This window comes from Rhodnius prolixus, unplaced genomic scaffold (genome assembly GCF_049639745.1).
Source record: "Rhodnius prolixus isolate KJV_2025 unplaced genomic scaffold, Rpr scaffold_1, whole genome shotgun sequence".
NCBI lineage: Eukaryota > Metazoa > Arthropoda > Insecta > Hemiptera > Reduviidae > Rhodnius > Rhodnius prolixus.
In genome coordinates, this window is record NW_027411581.1 from 5,781,263 (window position 1) to 5,801,602 (window position 20,340).

The 20,340-nt window shown below is 30.9% G+C and overlaps 2 protein-coding genes across 7 annotated transcripts in view; both read right to left on the reverse strand.

Moving 5' to 3' along the window:
* The window catches only part of LOC141452910 (uncharacterized), a 23,857-nt gene extending 16,931 nt beyond the window's left edge, over positions 1-6,926 (reverse strand). Inside the window, exons 1-5 of one of the 2 annotated variants that reach the window (XM_074125455.1) lie at positions 6,482-6,926; positions 5,197-5,426; positions 4,888-5,130; positions 1,811-1,857; positions 47-219 (exon numbers count right to left, since the gene is read on the reverse strand). In XM_074125455.1, the coding sequence (XP_073981556.1) occupies positions 47-219; positions 1,811-1,857; positions 4,888-4,904 (237 nt within the window). In that variant the 5' untranslated portion in view covers positions 4,905-5,130; positions 5,197-5,426; positions 6,482-6,926. Of the gene's footprint in view, positions 1-46; positions 220-1,810; positions 1,858-4,887; positions 5,131-5,196; positions 5,427-6,073 lie in introns of both variants that reach the window. The other variant, XM_074125463.1, reaches the window with a different exon arrangement.
* An 898-nt stretch (positions 6,927-7,824) lies between these two features.
* The window catches only part of LOC141452933 (uncharacterized), a 30,433-nt gene continuing 17,917 nt past the window's right edge, over positions 7,825-20,340 (reverse strand). For 4 of the 5 annotated variants that reach the window (XM_074125532.1, XM_074125511.1, XM_074125521.1 and 1 more), the window contains 18 exons: positions 20,187-20,312; positions 19,530-19,697; positions 18,128-18,293; positions 17,184-17,299; positions 16,166-16,261; positions 15,862-16,072; positions 15,046-15,226; positions 14,776-14,959; positions 13,835-14,030; positions 13,059-13,252; positions 12,717-12,875; positions 12,473-12,601; positions 12,245-12,375; positions 11,242-11,335; positions 9,846-10,007; positions 9,380-9,476; positions 8,353-8,463; positions 7,825-8,244 (listed from right to left, as the gene is read on the reverse strand). In XM_074125532.1, the coding sequence (XP_073981633.1) occupies positions 8,174-8,244; positions 8,353-8,463; positions 9,380-9,476; positions 9,846-10,007; positions 11,242-11,335; positions 12,245-12,375; positions 12,473-12,601; positions 12,717-12,875; positions 13,059-13,252; positions 13,835-14,030; positions 14,776-14,959; positions 15,046-15,226; positions 15,862-16,072; positions 16,166-16,261; positions 17,184-17,299; positions 18,128-18,293; positions 19,530-19,697; positions 20,187-20,312 (2,592 nt within the window). In that variant the 3' untranslated portion in view covers positions 7,825-8,173. Of the gene's footprint in view, positions 8,245-8,352; positions 8,464-9,379; positions 9,477-9,845; positions 10,008-11,241; positions 11,336-12,244; positions 12,376-12,472; positions 12,602-12,716; positions 12,876-13,058; positions 13,253-13,834; positions 14,031-14,775; positions 14,960-15,045; positions 15,227-15,861; positions 16,073-16,165; positions 16,262-17,183; positions 17,300-18,127; positions 18,294-19,529; positions 19,698-20,186; positions 20,313-20,340 lie in introns of those variants that run through there. The other variant, XR_012457686.1, reaches the window with a different exon arrangement.

Sequence of the window (20,340 nt, forward strand, 5' to 3'; positions counted from 1 at the left end):
TAAAAGAAAAGAAAAAAAAATGTAAATTTCATAATTTAAAACTTACAGAATTTACTGAATAAACTTGCACTTTCTTCGAAACAGGATGTATAGATTGTACGGAAACAATACAACAACCACATCCTCCTTCTTGACACATATATTTTGTACCTTTTAAATTGGCTCGATCACGGATAAATGTGTTCAGAGATGTGTCAATTATTGTGTTGTTTTGATTAGCTGAAAATAATTTCTTATTATAACTGATACTACATAGGTACTATAGAAAAATTAATTATTCATTTAAAAGAGCTCGGGAAGAAAATGTAAAAATTAATGCTTAGTACGGATTTTTAATTTTTGTTACTCGTTATATGAAGCAAAGGCGCACCCAGCGGGATTTACGAGTTAAAACCCCGCGAAATATGTTTTTTTTTTTCTTTTTTAATTAATAGGTTATACAAACCAATCTGATTATATCTTAGACTTTATACATTCTTTAAGAAATGCTAGGATTAAGATGTTAAATGGCTTGAAGCTACTACATGAATTCATCTGTTATCTGTAGGCCTAAACATAAATTCTCTGACATATAAATTGGACCAAGTTTAAGTTAGATTCCGCGAGGGATTGACTTCCTCACCACATCTTATGGAATCTATTACGGCACCATCTAGCAACAGCACTTCTCCACTCCCGTCTGATTGGTTACACAAGACGTCAGGAAGTGTACTCACAGTATAAAACTGAAGACTGAAAAACTTTATACTCTCCAAAATGCCCAATTCTCTGTTCTTGCTGACAAAAAATACTCATATGTTTTATCAGACGTTTCATTACGCTTTTGTTCTTAGGTACCCAGAAAATATGTACCAACACTCAACAAAATGTCCACGGTAGACAGCCAGCCTCACACTGCCTTGAAATATTTAAGTAGGACTTAATTAGTAAATAGTAGAACTTCAATAAGTAAGACTTAAATTTAGCCAGTGGAGCCGTCTAAATGACTGATAAAAAAAAACCCGTTCAGAAAAATAGATTATTCTTCTTTTGTATACTCACAAATAAACTTGTAAACTACACAAATACATTGCAACTAGCTCTTACAACTACTCTTACTTTAGTTGTTTATTTAGGTTTATCGAGATGTAAGAACCGCATATCTGTACACCGTGGTTTTCGTACCTTCAACTGCCTTTAAACTGCTTCAAGAAATCACCAATTATTAATTTCATTTTAAGGCTTTACAAGGTCAAGTTGTCTAAATTATCAGAGACCACCTCATTAAAATAAGTGTCTGTATTGTAACCTAAATGTATGAATAATGCAGGTCTACGAGAAGTATTAATTAATTGTTGCAGACTTTCCGGTCTGTTTTTTTGTTTAATTGCTGGATTGTAGCAAATAGTACTCGGAATGCAATATTAGCTTTGAGAATCTAAAAAAAAAAATTCAAAACCAAAAATCTGATTCGAATACTCACACGACTTTCTCTTACAATTTTACATCGTGTTTATGATTATTATGTTTCTGGTCTACACAGTGACGTATATATCGACAGGAAAAAAGCAGGCAATACCCAGACAAAAAAAAAAAAGGATAATCTCATTTAACTGTAAAGAAAATGTCTTGCTTCAGTTACTTTGTATCGCGAACCAAATGGATGGAAATTCTTTCATGTTCAATGAAACGTTACTTTCTATAATACTACGTATTTATAATGTTCTTCCGGTAGTATTGATAGACGATAGATGTAAATAAAGCGAAACTATTGAATGAAATTATTCAAATTCTATTTAGATCTGTACAAGTTACTTTTATTGTCACTCACCTTGGTACACCTTTCCATTTATAGTAAAGGTTACTGAACTTATATCCCTGAAAACAATGAGGTGTTTTAATACTTGTTTTTTTAATTTAAAATCTGTTAAAATTGCCAGCATTATCTTTGGCATTTTATACAACGAGCAAAGAGGAAAAAGTTTCCGAAAATACCAAACTATTTATTCTAACGGGCCACTTTAGAAAATAGTTTAAATTAAATATTTCTGAATGAACACTTATCCAATATATTTCGTTGTCCCTTAAGGAAGACTTGAACGCCAGTCCATAATGACTTTATGCAAATAATGTACTGTTACAAGAGTGATCACATCAAATTTTCGTTTTACATTTTGAAATACTCACGCTTTGAGGTTCTCTTAAGTCTTTTTCTCAAGTTTCTTTTAAAACTTTTAATTTTCTACCAAAATTTAATTAGCTTTAACATAGGTTCAACTATAATAAAAGGGATACGCATGTTTTCAAGAAAACTTTCTTGTTCGAATCAATTTTGGATTTTCAAATAAACAAGATAGGTCTTAGCTCATTATGAAAAATGAAACTTACTCAATAATTTCACTTCTGATGGAGCGATTTTTTTCAAAATTGAAAATTTAGAATACTTTTAGCTCCTAATATTACCTCTAGGCATTAACACATGGTTACGTGAAAAAAGTACTTTACAGAAAAGTCCTATCCTAGCTCTTGCCCTAGAACTAGCCCAAAATTAATTTTCCTTGATAATTCTATTAAATAAAATTTATAGATTCCCACCTATCCAATCAGTTTACCTAGGTTAAAGAAACTTTTAAAAACTATTCACGAGAAAAACTGTAAAAGTGCCAACCACTTAAGTGCAACTTTATGCAGACTAATTTTGATCGGCAATTTGTTTAAACTTCATGCAATTTTTTTTTTTAGTTTTCAAGATATTTTACAGTGAAAAAGGCCGATTTTTCTTTTAATCACATTTTGGCCTTATAATGCCTCAAAACGGAACACAGAAAATGACGTAGAAAATTTTACATGACCATAATACTTCCTGAGTATACAAGAAAGTAAAAATTTTATTAGCACATCCACTAAAACCTTATTAAAAAAAAAAAAAAAAAAATGCAAATGTAAAAGTAAAAAAAATGCATTGCATGGCTGAACACTGACGGGCTGGAGTGGATGCATACAATTGACACTTTACTACAACGTGTGGAAAGGAAATAAAAGAGGAAAAAGAAATGAAAAATAACCATGAGGCAGCCTCATTTATTTTCATTTACATTCAGGAAAATGTGAAGTGGTAATTAAAATATAATAAATAATTGAGTAATAAATATGTAATTAAAAATGAGAGATTGTTACATGTCCTGAATTTGTGTTAGTTTGTCTGTTTGTTTGTTTTTTTTAAAATTATTTCATGTATATACTTTTATTTATGACGGTATTAGTGTTCTCAAATAGAAAAAGAGATGTAAGTAAAATAGTGTTTAGTGAAATCATATATACATAAAGGGATTCATTTTAACTGAATATTTTCTTTGAATTTGAAATTTTATTTTCTTATGAATTCCTGTTAGTATTATAAGGTCAATGAATGAGATCATAAATAAACTTACAACGACATTCTAGAGTGAAGTTTAACTGCATCTACGTCTCTCTCACCCGAACAGCCATAAGAAAACCATCACCAGAAGAATCTTTTTCGCCTAAGACTTTAGGATCTACATATGTGAAATTAGTATATGGTGCATAAAGAAGAAAATTCAAGTTATTTTCAAGAAAATCGCCAAAAAAACTATTCAGTTAACTGGATGTTCCAATGGGTTGATTTTGTCTAAAAGCCCAATAACCCTGGTGGCACCGTTTCCAAATTTCAAAAGTGATCTTTCTGCGATTTTCCGTTTTTTACATAAGCACACTAGTTTTTACAAGCCACTAATAAAGTAGATATTTGTAATTGTGAAAACCTAAATACAAAACTCTGCATTACCACTTTTCCTAAAAAAAAACAAAATCTTCTTAGATTTTGAAATGTCAAACTAGTTTCCTTTCTGCCCTGAAATCTGCTAGAAGAAAGTTCATTTACTTCACTGCTTTAATAAAAGAGAGTCCCAGACAGTGCTTCAAATGTTCTAAGAAATAAGTGTGCTAAGATCTTTTTTTGTTTTGTTTTTTAAGGGGCCTCTCCAAGTTACGTTCTTTTATAATGCCTTCAACATCATAAAATATATTTTAATCTGAATCTAACCGAGTGCCTAAACACCCACTAGAAACATTCTATCCTCTTTTTATTATTATTATTAAATTGATTTGGAGGGAACTGGAAAATACTTGTTCTTCAACTCTTTATTTAGAAAGATTAGCTAATCTTCGCATGAGGAAGATAAATATAATACATATACAAAACAGTCATAAAAATCTCTTCAATGATTTCTGGTTAACAGATATTTCGTCCTAAAACTTAATGTCCGAAAGTTTAAGAGCACCAAAACAATTATTATTCTATTAAATTATCAGTTAATTTTTTTTAAGCCTATCTCTGACAAGAAATTTCTAATTAACTAAAAAGTAATAATTTTTAAAAGAAAATGTGCAAATTTGAGAATCGCAGAAAGAAAAACATGTTAAATTTACCATTTCAATTTACGAAATAGAATCCTGTCTGGAAATACATTTTACTGGTTCTGTGAATGCTTATTCTTTAAAAGCCTAAGAAAGCATAAACTTCACATTTTACTTCAATACTTAAGAAATTTTCGGACAATCAGGGGTTTAGGCAGACATATTGGTCACCTGGAATATCATTAAAGAGATTTTCACGTTTATTTATAAGCATGCGGGATAAGCTAATTTTCGAATTCTAAAATAAAACCAACAAGAATTATGTTATTTGCGATTAAGGTGTCTTGATTCAAATTTTTCAATGAGGGTGATGAAATTTTGAGATTTAGGACGTTTCGGAATTTTTTGAAATTCCAAGAAAATTTGGAATTTACGTCTGTTTTAAAATCTCAAGTATCTCTTACTGTATTTAAAAAAGTATTTTCTCCTTATTATTTCTAATTATCTAAATTATTAAAACAATTCTCTAACCAGTTCGGCTTATCCATCTTTTAGTGCAGCTTGCGCCGTTTCCCGTGGACTAACGTTTGAGAGGCTGTACTATCCGTTGGAAGCAATAGTGGGGGAGGAAAGCCTTTCACATGATTGTGAATTGTGCTTAGAACTGATCGATTTATTTGCATCTCTCATATTCACTTCTAGCCAGATTGTTTCCTCAATTTTGCCATCCAATAGTATACATTAATGCTGAGACTGATGAGACGTTTCACGGAACTGAAGAGAAAATTTCATCATTAAAGTCAAGCACCCAAGATTACCATAAATTGCTACAATTTTTACCTGCAATTAGTTGGGTTATTACGACTAGGTGTCATCAAGAGACACGACATTAGGGTCTAGATGAAAAACGGCAATCCTCAAGTGCCACCTGACATTTTATTTAAACTTTGTGCATTCATTGCAATCATGTATTTTCTCTCATTTGTAACATTTTCCATTTTAATTCTATTAAAGAAGAAGGGCAAAACTCTTCTTAAAAGTGCCAGTTCAGTAGTGTACGGCTTCACCACCTACACAATTTCAATAGCAAATTAGTATGTATTCAAAGTTCCAACTATAAAGAAAATTGGTTGTTTGAAGTGCCATTTTTTACTCAATTGTTTCCGTTTTTAACTTTTTTGTATCGATTTTCTTTAAATTGTATATAGGTACAACATACATTCCTTGAACAGTACAACATTTTTGTAAAAATAATGAATTAAAATTAATGAAACCTAGTAAGTTTTGTAAGAGTTCTTTAGGTTTTGGGCACAGATAATGTTGTTAGAATTGTTAAGTACGAATTTTATTTTAATAGGACACTCGAATGTTAGTAGAAATTACTGTATTATTCTTAGTTCATTTGTACTAGGAGATACTTGTTAAATTAAACATTAATGAACACAAATAATGCGTAATTAAGAATAAACTTAAAATGAAAACTATAAATAGTAAACTATATCCAACGTACTCTCATTTTTGCAATTCTAAAACGTGAATGACTGCTAGACCAATGTGATTACAGTTAGGGGAAAAAATGCTGCAACCACAAACCATAATAGTTGTTTTCCTGTCATTACTCGCTTAGGTAAAGAAATTGTAATTGCTTGCAAATACAACATGAATTTTTTTTACATTCTTTTAAGAGGGAACATATAAATATTGTTAATTTAGTAACCTGATTGACGATCTATTGGGATAACCGCATGTTTCACCCATTTCTTCACTAAAGAACTGGCTATTTTATTTCAATAACTGTTATTATCGTTACTTATAGCAGACATCGAGTTCTAATATTACCGGATGACCGGAAGTGCATCTTGACTACTGAATAATTTCATTCAAACACTTCACTATTCGTAAATATAATTCGGACTTTTCGTATTCAGAGTATCTAAATAACATGAAAACTCAAATTCAAAACTATCCAAACATTTGCTCTTGAATAGCGTAAGAGAAAGTAAAAATGAAATTTACACAACATGTATGTAGATTATTTAAAGATCTATTGTATAAAAATCCTACAATCATAAATGCACACTGTCAATTCCACGCAATGAGAAGTTTCAACAATTGCGAAGACTACCTTAGTGATTTGCGGCTTTCCTGTTGAGTACGTCAGTGGTTTAAGTTTAGAGAGGAGTGAGTTCAATGAGCTGTCTTCCACTTTATTCTACGGCTGTCATTTTCTCAGGCAACATATGAAATTCTTAACATTTAAAATATTTTATTGGATGATATCTGCAAACTTTATTTTATAACCAACACTAATGAATAGGTACCTTCTCTTTAATACCACAGCTTATAACTAATCGATTTCAAATTTTAATAAATACTAGATTTTTTTTTTAAGTTGTTATTTTAAAATAAGTTGTTTGAAAAAATTAACTTATCAATTTATCTTGCTGCTCATAAGATAAAATATTTTTCAAACTTTCACAGCAGGTTTGCAATTTTACGAAAGAGGACGAACATTTTTTAGTAATTTGTGAGTATGCTGAACATAACTTAAAAAACGAAATCTGCAAGAAATCCTAATCTCTTTATACTTTCGGAGCAACAAGTTGACGACAATAAGGTTTTAGGCTAAATCGACAATCTAAAGGATTCACGGAACTTTAGTTTTTGTCTCAAGTCAAACGATTTTCTCATTAGTATTCAATGTACATGAGAGCTGATTCCGTTTGAACTTTTGTTTTCCGATCGTAATTTGTACGAATGTTCGCTCTCATCTTTAGAAGAAATATAATAAAAGTATCTCCTAAAAGGATGGAGTGACCTATATTTTCAGTCAATATTTGAAGAAATCAATATATTTCAAGGCTTACGTTTGGTAAAAAAAAAAATCATGAAGCGTGTTGCTTTTGCAATAATTAGAATTTTATTTCTTCATATGTATACGGTCTTTTCACTTTATTGTTATTCGTGTAGAAGGATATAACATGCAATCAAGGCCCTCTCAGGGCACATATCAAGCTCCCCGAGTTAACACGTGATGGTGAGCTCAACCTAATTTGTATCTTGCATCAGTAGTGGATGTGTGTGACTTTTAAAAATAAGAGTAGTATCTTCGATAATCCCGCAGATGTAAAATCAAGTATAATTGTTTTGTCTTCCATTTATCTTAAACATTGTTGCACTTTAGTTAAAAATAAAATTACATATTTGCTCAATATGAAATAGTATGGAAATCAATCTCAAGTTTCAACCTAAAGAAATAATAGGCCTATGCATCACTTCCGTTTACAAATCCAGCAGATCAACTGAAGCTGACTAAAGGCCGACTTAAATAAAAGATTCACCATTGATTCAATCTCTGAATTCATTACAGCCCATTTCTTTTCTTTCGGAGATTACCACTTACCTTTTTGCGAATTCAGCTACACCATGAGACAGTAATCAAAGGAACCATGAAGCTAATCGAACTCATTTCGACATTTTCTATACTTTATTAATGTTTTTCATTCGTTATACGCAAAAGAGTTAAGTGAATATTTAATTTCTATTTCAGTTACTAGCAAATCACTTGTACTATTATTAATAATTGCAATTAACTACTGATTACCATTAAAAACTATCAACTACTAATTACAATCAAAAACTTGTTTCTATGTAATTAGGGTCTTACTTAAAAAAATGAATTTTCTGTAAAAACTCAATTACAGCAGTAAAAATTACTGAATTCATTAGAAGTAAATACGCCTCCACATTTCTAAAGACTACAATAAATCACAAAAATAAACAACATGAGTAAGAGTACAACAAAAAAAAAACCAAATTAAAATAATGAAAAATCTTTAGGATTAGTTTTTGCAGCTAACAATACTTTTTCAAATGTACACGGTTGATCTGAAAATAAAATAAGAAAAAAAAAGTTTTTACTTTTGTTTTCATAAAATAATTTACTAAAACTAAAATTCAATAATAATTAGAAGAATAATTTTTTAATAAACTTACACAAATTTAGCCATTCTGGCGCTTCACCACTATCCTTACGGGCTGACTCAATTGCCATTCTTAATGCTTGCTGCAGAGATACTGATATACAAAAAGCTGGCTCTCCAGTAGCTGAAAATATTTTTTGCTTGTTTTTTATTTAAATCCTTTAAAAAAATTATATCTCAGGGCAAGTTCGATTTTAATCCTAATGCAATTTACAAATAGAAGATGCAATAAAAGCAAAGACGGAACAACTTCAAGAAAACATGGCCAACTTCAGATTCAAACTGCTAAAATTAAGGGCTATTATCTAGAAACTTTCTAGCTTCTTGAGGTCATAAGCGATCAAGCCTGGTTGCAGTGGAAACGAAAAGTCTCGCTAGCGGTGACGAAGATTGTTAATGCATGCAATGGACTACTAATTCTATGAACCATGTTAATATCAGCATCTCAATTTACCAATTTTTCTTTCGAATACTTTCTTAAAACGTAAAATGTTAATTAAAAATATAGTAGAGTGACTTTAATGTAAATATTAATATTAGAACATTCAACGAGTTTCGTTAATGCTGGCCAGACACTTTAATGATTTGACATTATTCTCTCTCACCCATACTCGTGTTCACAAGCCAAAACCAACATGTAAAAAACTTCCTGGCTAGAATAAATTATAAACAGTAATGGTAAAGGTAAAAAGGTAATGGAAAGGTGGCCCAAATTAAAGAAACGTACGCGATTCTATGTGCGATTTCTGGCCGTTTTCAGGTTTTAAGATTATGCTGAAAGACAGACGCTCATTCCTTTCCATTGTAAAGGGAACTACGAAACAAACAATCCTGAAAACGGCCAGACGATTTGAGACCCCTAAGCAGATCTTGCAAGGCTAAAGGAAGGCAGGTATATTTTACTTTACATTGCACTTGTTTTCTTAAATTTGGGAACAAAGCAGAAAGAAAACTGGAATCTTTAGAGACTGAAGTTTAAAATTCATAATTTAGTAACTTAGATTGTGTGGGAGACAATTATAAAAAAAAAAATTACTTACTTTTAGAACTAAGAACACCATTTGGATTAGGAGAGTTTTTCCTAAACGTTATCCTGAAATCGATCGGAATATCTCCAGCACCTGGCGGCCAATATGTCTACAAAAAATTATACGTTTAAAAGTTATAACATTAAAACCTAAGGTGAACTTCACAAAACCTTCTCTTGCCGAACTTTGGAACTTTTGTTATTAATTTTCTTGAATTGTAGAATTCGTACTTTTAAAAAAAATAGTTAACAGCAAATTTGTACATTCGACGAATTTTCGTTTTTAAGTTAATAATGACCAGTAACTTTCACTTACAGTTATTCTTTCTCCTAAACCAATATGTAAAAAAAACTTGCTCATATTCAGGTGATCATAAAACGGATATTACGGGAAAAAATTAAAATCGAAAATCTAAATGATTACAATAGCTTTTCTTATAAGGTGTAATAGAAAGTAAAAGATACAAAATAAGATTTACCCAAGTACGATCAGTTAATAGTGCTCCGTCTTCTTTGTTATAAATCAGTTCTTCCGAATGGAAATATCCTAAACCCATGATAAATGCACCTTCTATTTGGCCAATGTCAACATATGGACTTAAACTCTCACCAGCATCTTCCAGAATATCGGCTCGAAGTACCTAAAGAAAACATTAACCATAAATTTTGGTATGAAATGTCTTTTTTTCCCTTCTTATAATACTCATCACACAAATAAACTCGTCAAGAAGAGTAATAAATCTAGATAATAAAACGTAAAGTACAACTTGTGAGCACCCTGTGCTCTGGTACTTATAAGAACAATAATTAGATGTATAATTTATCCACACTGAAATAAGGAAATAATTTCCTCAGAAATAAGAAAAAATTTGTTTTGTAGAAATTTTTTAAAAATAAAAATGATAGATTTATATCAGTGCAGATTTTATCCTATGGATTTGTATCCGTTTTCGAGGACGAATTCTGAAATGATAAAATATTGGAATTCTAATAATCTAATTTACAGCTACCTTAACTCTGACACAATTTCAGCATTAATAATTTAGACAAAATCGTGTAAAACTGAAAGAAAATAACACTGATTCAAAATGGCATCTCTACTTGGCTAGGCTAATTTTGGCAACACCCTTGTTTCTGTAAAAGAATGAGTTAAATACTACATACGAATTTAAATCAAGAGCAAATTTCTTCTACAGTAAACATACGTATGTTAATGAAGTATAATTACTTCATTTGTTTCTTTGTTTTTCTTACAGGGTATTTGCTCAACGATAAAGTAGATCTAAAGTTTTCTTCTGACAGATACCACTCACCCTAAAGCACTTCAGATGAAGTAATAACTCATCAAAGTTGTCTAAGAAACTCGTAGAGTGCGGAAGAAATTAGTGAAACTATTAATCCTCTCCTCAGATATTTTCGAGACATTCCCCAAATTTAGAAGTTGGCTGTGTATATAACTAACAACAATAGAACCTCTCAGAGGGTTCCAAAGTGGAGTGAGGGAAAACTTTTCCTTAACCATCCCGTAATGCTCCATTAAAAAGAAGAAATTAATGGTCGTTTTAATTCTTCAATTAACTTCAGAATAGACAATATAGTTGAAAAACTGGTTCTGTTTGAAAATAATTCGATCATTCTTCAAACTTCGCTGATCTATATCGCCAATAAATAAAATTATGGATTTTCTTATACGGCAAGACTTGCAAAATTGGGTTACGAAAAAGCGGACATCGTACAGGCTAAGGCATCAGGGCGAATGGTTCTTAATTTCGCTGTATACAAACAATCACGCAGAACCCACTTTCTTGAAACATCTTTAGACCCTATCCTATTTAAGAATAAGTGCAAACTTGCAAATAATTTTGTTCTACTTACTTGATATTGGCCTGTTAGAATATCAACTTCAGTTTCTAATACCACAGCACCGTATACTGGGTAATTCCTTAGAACGGGTTCACCAATTGAATACCTAGTAATGATCAGAACTTTCTCTTAGTATAAAACCATTCTTTATTTAATTGAACTAAGTTGCTTTTATAAAATGGTAATTAACAACCCTTAGGTCAGTTATAATGACAATACATCGTAAATATTCCTTCAAATTGGCTATATATATATCGTTTACCACACTATCATTATTACTTACAAAAAAAAAAAAAAAAACTACCGTTTCACCCAAGTATTTGGACATAGATGCCAATTAAAAAGGGCCCATCAAAATATCTGAGGACCAGACCCTATTTCGACGATAAAAGGTAATTTTATTTTTGTTTACAAACATGACTTTATTCAGTTCAATTTACTACAACTCAGCGATAACATAAAAATCGAAATTTGAAATCGAAAAACTTCTCTTATTAGAATACATTGTGAGAAAGTAAATAATTATTCTAAACAATGTGTGTAAATTCTTATATTCTTAACGAATTTTCCTTTTTTTGAAGAGAAAAATTCTTTGTTTTACCAGTATTAGGCCAGATCTTTTGGTCAGGATGCTAGAATATTGCATTGTTCAAAGAACTGTTGGGCTAAGAAAGTGTTGGACTGCTGATTCCATGGGGGAGATCTTGGCGGATCTCGATACTATCGTTCAGCATTTTCTAGTCTGGTACAAATGTTTAGAAATACTTTCAAATCCATGGAATCTTCAGTGATGCTGAGATTTTTTTTTTTTTTTTAAAGTTAGTTTATCAAAAAACGAAAAATGAAATTTATCACAATTCTTTAATCTGTGTTCAATATGAGTGTATACCCTGCACCCGCATTGAAGGCACCATTTGTAATATAAGATCTTTCATCTATATTGTCACTATCAAAGAGCATGTCATTACTACTGAGTTTCTAAAGTCTTTTATAAACATAAATGTCCATTACTTACATATATTGGGCACTCAAATTGATACCTGCCAATGAAGCTGCTTGAACTAATGCTAACCAGGTAGGATTGCCCATTTTCACTTTTATTGGAGTTAACCTACGCATAATTTCTTCACAACATCTTAAAGTTGCCTAAATATTAATTTTTAACAAATAAACAAATTAATTTTTAAATTTTTTACTTCTACTAAATAAAAATGGAATGGAAAGATTCGATATTTATATTTACATAGGACGTAGTATCTGAACCAATACTTCCACCAGTTGGGAAATTATTCGGTGACGTAATATTCATACTTGGGAAAATCTTAACCTTGTCTAGTTCAATTCCTAAGCCATAGGCCGCAACTTGAGCTACCTGAAAGAAAAAAAGAAAAATATTAACGATAATTTAAATAAATAAGTCGTTGAATTGTCGCGGCAAGTCACACGTGTGCATACCGGCTCAATTCGATCAATCAATCTATACTGACTTTTGTGTTCAATCCTTGTCCCATTTCTATACCTCCACAGGTAACTCCTACTGTACCATCTCCAGCAAAAATTGAAACTGTTGAATGGTAGTTTGGAAAGAACACTATATTGAATAACATAGGCACAAATGATATTCCCTTTTTTTTCCAACGATTTTCCTGTCAATATAAATAAAAAATGCAACTACAAATGCGAAAGTAAAAGGAGTATCCAACAACAAAATTCAACTACACTATGGTAAACAATACAAAGAATGGTTTAGTTTTAAGAGTAAAACAACCATACACAAATTATTATATATTTTTTTCTTCAATCTGGTAATTTAGCGCATGATACTTTACCTTATTGTAGTTTTCAACTTGTTGCAAACGATTCGTATAATTAGACGAAGTCAATATTGTCTGAATCATTTCATCTAAAACAGCTTTTTCTTTTGGATTACAATTCAGTTTTCTAATTTCTATCGGATCTTTCTTTGTTACGAAAGCTATATGGTCCATAATATTTTCAATTGTAGCAATTCCTTCCGTTGTTCCTAAAAAAAAAAAAATTTAAAACATAACTTCGGGGTAATATATTCTGAAGGAACCTACAAACATTTACATTTTTTATATCGGATTAAATATATTGCTTATAAAAATAGGATTCTCTTTAAAGTTTATCAATATTTTCTCTGCTGAAAGTATTTAAGTCGTAAGTCGTTACTTTTCCATATGAGTCAAATATTTGCTTTTTCTGATTTAGATCTTTATCTCACAGAAGAGAAACTTGGAGGCCATTTCTCTTACAAAGTCTCTTAACAATTTTTTTCTAAAAAACTAAATTAATAACATTAATTGGAATAATTTGTCTAAGAAAGTTACTTTTAGTACATTCTGTGGAATTACATGGCTTCCCACAGAATGGAATTACATGGTTTTCGTTAATGTGCAATTTGAAAAATGTATAAGAAAGATTTACTATTAACTTATTTACTAAGTCGTGAGTATTACTCAAAATTAAAATTAGTCTAAAATAAAGATCATTCGATCCATATTAACCAGTTCATAATTTGAAAAGAGAAGTATCCAGTGTAAAACAAATAAAAATACTTTTTTACGTAATTAATGTCAATCACCTGGGGCTCGGGTCCAAGATGAAGATGCAAGATCCGTTTTAACAGCGTAAATGTTGACTTTCCACGTAGAGAAATCATAAAAATTTTTTACACCATCTCTGGCAAAAATGCCTACAGTATCATTCAAAGCGTATCCATAGTTTTCATACATGTCTAGTATTAAATGTTGAATCTCTCCGTTATCATTAACGGCAACCTAAAAAATTAATACTATTATTATGATATGACTTAACAACAAGAAGTTGAAACTATGTTGCATTAGATTTTTTTCCTCCCAGGTTTATGAGGGTACGCCTCTCTACACCCATGAGTGATAGGCATCATGTAACAGTGTTCGGGAAGAGTACCGTGTAAACAGATAATAAATAAATAGAATATGGTCAACTCGAATATGTAATCAGATCATAGAATAAACAGAACATGAACAAAATGGATGCCAAAGCTGGGGCTAGAGACTGGTAGGAAAGCCAAAAAATAAAAAATAAAAAATTTCTAAGAGAAAGATAAGTGTAAGAAGACGGTGGATAAGAGCTAAAGATCGTCAAGAATGGCTACAAAAAAGTCAAATAAGAAAAAACATGACTATGAAAAAAAAAAGACAAATGAAAAAACAAAATAGTACAATATAACTATATTTCTAATTACTAATTGGGCAGTGTTTGAGAAATATTTTCGCCATTGCTGTCAGGAGGTATCCAGCTACAGCTAAGAAAATGCAGTGCTTGACTTTGCAGTTATTTTCAGTGGTCTGTTTATTCACTGCTATTATTTCATGTCCTTTTTTTTTAAAGGTACCGTTTTATCTAACCTGAGTGAACGGATAATTATAATAATATTATAATATTAGAATTTCAACTCCTGAAAAAACTTGGCATTGTATAAACTGATTTGATCATATGACTAAGATTTCTTGAAATTAGAAATAATAAAATTGAACTGACTTCGTATTTCGCCAAGAGTGGATAACGTTTACCAATAGCTCTCATGTTTGTTTCTAAATTCAGCACCATTCTTACAGGTTGATGAAGTTTATAGGCTGCAATTGCACACGCTGTTGCTACCATTGAACTTCTTGATATTTTACAACCGTAAGCACCACCTAGTCTCTTTACTTCTACATTTATTCTGAAAGTAAAATAAAGAGAGAAAAGTTAAAGAAAACTTTGTCAGTCAATGGCTTATTTGTATTATTGTAAAAACAACATACTTACGTATTCGACGGAATATTAAGTGCTAGTGAGATAGCATTCTGAACACCGGATGTCCATTGTGTGGATGAATAGACTGTCATACCGACATCAGTTGGCACACATAAACAGCTTTGTAATTCCAATGTGTAATGATATTGTCCTTCCAGAGTATAAGTACCTTTGATAACATGCTTAATATCACCTATGAAAAGCAATCAATTTGATAGTAATAAATTGAAAGATAAGTAAAAACGCGAAGAATGACGATTAAGACATTTCTACTTCGACATGTACATTCTAAAAAAAAAAGTTCTCTTGCATATAATTGTACATGTCTCTCTCTTTGTCCTACAACAGGGGTTGAAGAAATCCTCAATTTTACAGAAATAATAAGGTTCTGAGGGAGAAAGTTTAATGATCAAGATCTAGTGGAATGAATAAAAAAATAATAAAACAAGTTTTTTGAACATTTAAATGAAAATTTCCAAGAAAATGTAAAAAGGTCATCCAGGACAGGATAAGAAAAGAAACAAGGCACTTATTTTGTTAGTTGGACGTTAATAGACCAGGTTGCTCGATGATGTGCAGCTCGATCTGATAACAAGGCGGAGGAATAAGGCATTAAGGTAGGAATGGATGAAAGTAGTTCTGGATCGCACAGTATTCAAGATATTATCCCGTTTCATAATTCCACCATTAAATAATGCAACTCTTGCTTACTACTTATGGGTCTACTTTTAAACTTGTTCAGTATCAAATTAAATATAAAATACTTCTGACTTGTATTTTCTACCTTCAGTTATTATTTTAAAACAAATACCTAAACATAATACATACTCTTAGTACCAGTAGGCACTATGGCTTCTTGTAATATAATTCTAGATTTATCTCCACTAGCTAAAACTTCTTCCACAGTCATGTGCGGTTTTTCCACTGAAGAATAGCTCACTTTAACACAGGTGCTGGCTTTAATCGCTAATTCTTGTGTCGTAGCTACAACTATGCCAACTGGTTGTCCAGCGTATAAAGTTTTATTGCTACAAAATACCTTAAAAAGAGTTTTGAAAAAAAATACAAATAATTATTTTTTAATTTTAAATATTAATTATACTACGGTTATTATTATTTGAATAACAATTACCTCTTCAAGTTCAGGAAAAAAAGGATTTGGTTGGATGTATGAATTGACGCCGGGTATATCGTCGGCTGAATAAAATGCCACAACACCCGGAAAGTTCTAGAAAATAGACAAAACTATGGTGAGAAGGGCATAGTTTGCACAGTAGTTATGAATGCGGACTAGTATGATGGAAAATACCCAGTATGAGTCCCACATGTACATTTTTTTTTTAAATACATTTCATTTGTTGAAAAATGTTATCACTAAAGTACTAACTTTCGCAATTCGTCCAAGACACTTACTTTGGTAGATGGACGTTAAACCTCGCCTGAAAGAATAGGCGATTGCTTTACTTTGCGTAGAGAGTGAATAACTTTTACTTTACTTTATTTTCACTTCTTTTGTGTAAAACATAGAAAAAAATTGTCAAAGTTAGGTGTCTTTCAACATTTTCGCTTTTTCGTGGAGTTTTTGACAATCAACCCTTATTCAACTGTCTTGCTGGACAGTTTTAATAAGAATCCCCATCCAGGCGCAGTTTCCCATGGCCTTAAAATTTATTTCGTAGAACTAGATAGTCAGTATAGCCAGAGAAAAATATGAGTTTGGCATTCATGATCCTTTTCTTATGAACACGACACTCAAATGTTTTTCAACTAGCTCTATCAAGTAAGACACTGATTGCTGATAATTTTCCTTCGCTTATCTAGACGTTACTCCTCGGATTCGTGCCGTTTCTTATCTTTTCTTCTGTCTAGAGCTAACCATTCAAGGACACAGAATCTAAGTAGTAAATGCTAAACTTTTAATGTTTATTCTACAATTTAACTTAATCAAGAGATAATGTTGTCTAAATTATTTTGTTAAATATTCTTAGAAACAATGTCATTGAGATAGTGATTGTGTCCTATTTGAAATAAATAGTTTTACGTGAAAACAACATGGTTTTATTTCACAAATTCCTCTGCATATATACTTTTGCATGTATGTATATATCTTGCTAATACTTTACTATACCGTGCTGATACTAAATACTTACCAATGCAGCTGTAGCGTCAATATTTAAAATCACAGCGTTTGACTTATTGGCCAAAACTAACGCTCCATACAGTTCTCCCGGTAATGATGGTTTATCATTAACATATTCCGCTTCACCTAAAAAAAAAATATATATTTGTTTTAAAAGAGCCGATTTTCATACAGGGCACACTAAATTGAACAGGCTGTACGAAAGGAGGTGATTCACATCTCCTTTGTTATCAATCAAAAGTATATTAAATTTTCCAAAGGGCAAAATGCCATTTAAGCATTTCCGCTATCAAATTTCAATTAAATTGTTACACCTAAACCTCCAGTAATGGTTTTTGACCTTGCGTAGAAAAGTATAAGTTTTTATAATGAACACATCAGCATATTATGAATCGCACATTCTAGTTACATACAATCTAAAGTTTTAGCACTTATTTATTTCCAATCTTTCAGTGGAGTAAAAAAAAAATCAATTTTGGAAGTTGAAAGCCAGAAAAACAATCCGGCACAAAAAATATTGCATTATAGCCGTGTTGGAAAAGGTTATCAATATTTAAGTTAATTAAATAAAATTATTTAAAAAATTCTTTTTTTGAAATCCTGATATTTACTGTAATTGTAACCTTATAACACAGGAAGGCTTGGTTTTAAAGCAAAACCGTCAGCATCGTCGTTAACGTTCACCACGTTAATTAAACACAAGTGATTACACTTTCTGGTTTCAATTGTTATGGCGAAGGTATTGTAATTTTTAATCAAAGAAACATCCTACCTAGAACCTCTCCTGCTGATAGGATTATTTTAAAGAAAACTAGGCGTAAAAGCGATGCTATAACTATGCTATAGAACGACGAACTCGTCCTGGAACCAGAGGGAATATTGATATTCCAGTCACAATACACTTAATATCTTAAAAAAAAAAAAAAAAAAAAAATAGAAAAGAAAATATTTAACCTGCACATTGAATCAGAGCCTCCAATTTTTGGACTGGTTTCGACACTGGCCAATTCTTTTTGTTAGTTACATACTCCTGTTTACCAGATGATATTGGTCTTTGAAGATTATTATAACCGCTACGAAATCGTTTGTTAACAATATCTGGGTTTACGCTGAGTACGTACTAAAAATGAAAATTTAAGAATGATACGTTTCTATTGGCTTTACTTCTGACAGAGAAAGTAATGCGAACGGAAAATTATTTATGTAAGTTTAAACATTTGATGTTTCAATTTTTAAAAATAAGTTTTGATCATTTTCGTCGATTTTCAATGAAAACAATTCAGACTGAAATATGGACTATAAAGATTCAAATTTTACTCGAAATTTTTAATTAATTAAATCCCTCTTGATTAGCAAATAAATTCTTGCATTATTATGATGTGACACTTTAGAGAAATACTTAAATTTGTATTTCTATCCCTCTCCCAAAATCCATTTTCCAGAGAAAAAAGTTTCAAATTAAAATGATAGACTTTAATGTGTATCTGCAACATAGGAAGTTGAGAAAATAGCTGAATTTTTTTTTTTTGGAGAAAGAATTGAAAACCTAAAAATAAACTCTTCAGTAAAATCGCACTTCTGGTTGACGGATTTTAGCCAAAAACTTGGTATCTTAAGCGATACGACATTCCAAGTTGGAGTTTTCAGCGCCTTTTGGATTTCGTATATTCTGTTAACAGTCAAAATGAAAAAAAAAATTCGTAATCAAGTATTCAGGGTAGCCAGAAACATCATCCAGAAAATTTAACCACACTTTCTCTTACGAGTAAAAGATATACACTTAAGGTATCACAAGGGTAAAAGGTACCGGTACTAGACAATTCTAGGATTAAGAGAAAGTGGTACTAGACAATTCTAGGATTAAGAGAAAGTAAGTCTTCTACTGATGCATAAAAATCTATGCCACTTTAATCAATTTACAGTTGAATCGATCATACGTAGAAACATTTTGTTTTGAAGAAATGACTAATTAATCATATAAACTAAGCTCTAGATTTTTTCAGGGTCCAAAAGACCAATCTCATTTTATATTGAGCTTGGCGAAAAAATTGTTTTCCTAGGGAAACAAAGTTTGTTATAAAACTCAATAATCTGAATCAATTGCTCAAAACATCGATTCTCACCAATCAATTTATAGTAACTATCGAAAAATGCCACTGCAAATCTTTTTCAATGCTGTCTCACTTAATTACTTTAACATTAATTAACATTTAAAAAGTGCTTAAATCATCAGATCAATTCACAGCTTTCACCATTAACAGTAGTTAATTAACACTTTTCATAATATTTATTGGCAATAAAAGAAACAAAGAGATAATTGGTTGTTTCCAGGTTATAAAAATTAAAAAATATTTACCCGATAGAAAAGAGATAAAGCTAATTGTTTCCTGTACTTTGGACTTGCTTCTGCGGAATAGTTCTGTGGTAATAATTCTGCAGACAATGTTTTCAATGCCCAATTTAAGACTTGTTGATTCATCAATGATTTTCCAGATAAGTATGATTCAGTTTCATAAGCATGAGTCTGTAAACAACACAAAAATAGACTACCTAACTGGTAACTTAACATTTAGGAAGGAAAACCATTAAGAAAAGATTTGAACAGCTGAAGAAGATCTTATCAGTATCAAGGAAATGAGAAACGATTTCGATTAAGTGATTTCCATCTATTAATGAAACCCGGATGAATAAAATTATGAGAAAATGTTAGACATTGTTGAGGATGTATGATAAAAATAAATTATCAAAAGACTGGACCATGAATATTATGTCCTGTGTGAACAAAGGTAAAGGAAGTAGATTATAGAGCAGTTTATAAACTTCTGAATCTGATTGGAGTTGAATGCTCGCATAGGAGCTGGAATAAGCTACTGTAGAAGAATATAAGTGTCAAGGATAAAAGATAATAATTTTAGAAGAAAGATAAAAGATAAATTTTAGAAGATAAATAAAAAATTATTACACAAAAATAAACTACAATAAAGAATTCTTTATGGAATAAAAATTTACTTACAAATTTATCATTAATATGTCCATAGACTATTACTGGTCTTTCTTCAACTAAATAATTTTGTCTATTTATTCTAAACAAGAATCCAGCGTTGACTAGTGCATGAACATTTTGATATCTTGGCATTATCTGCAAAATGTTGAAATTACGATGCTAT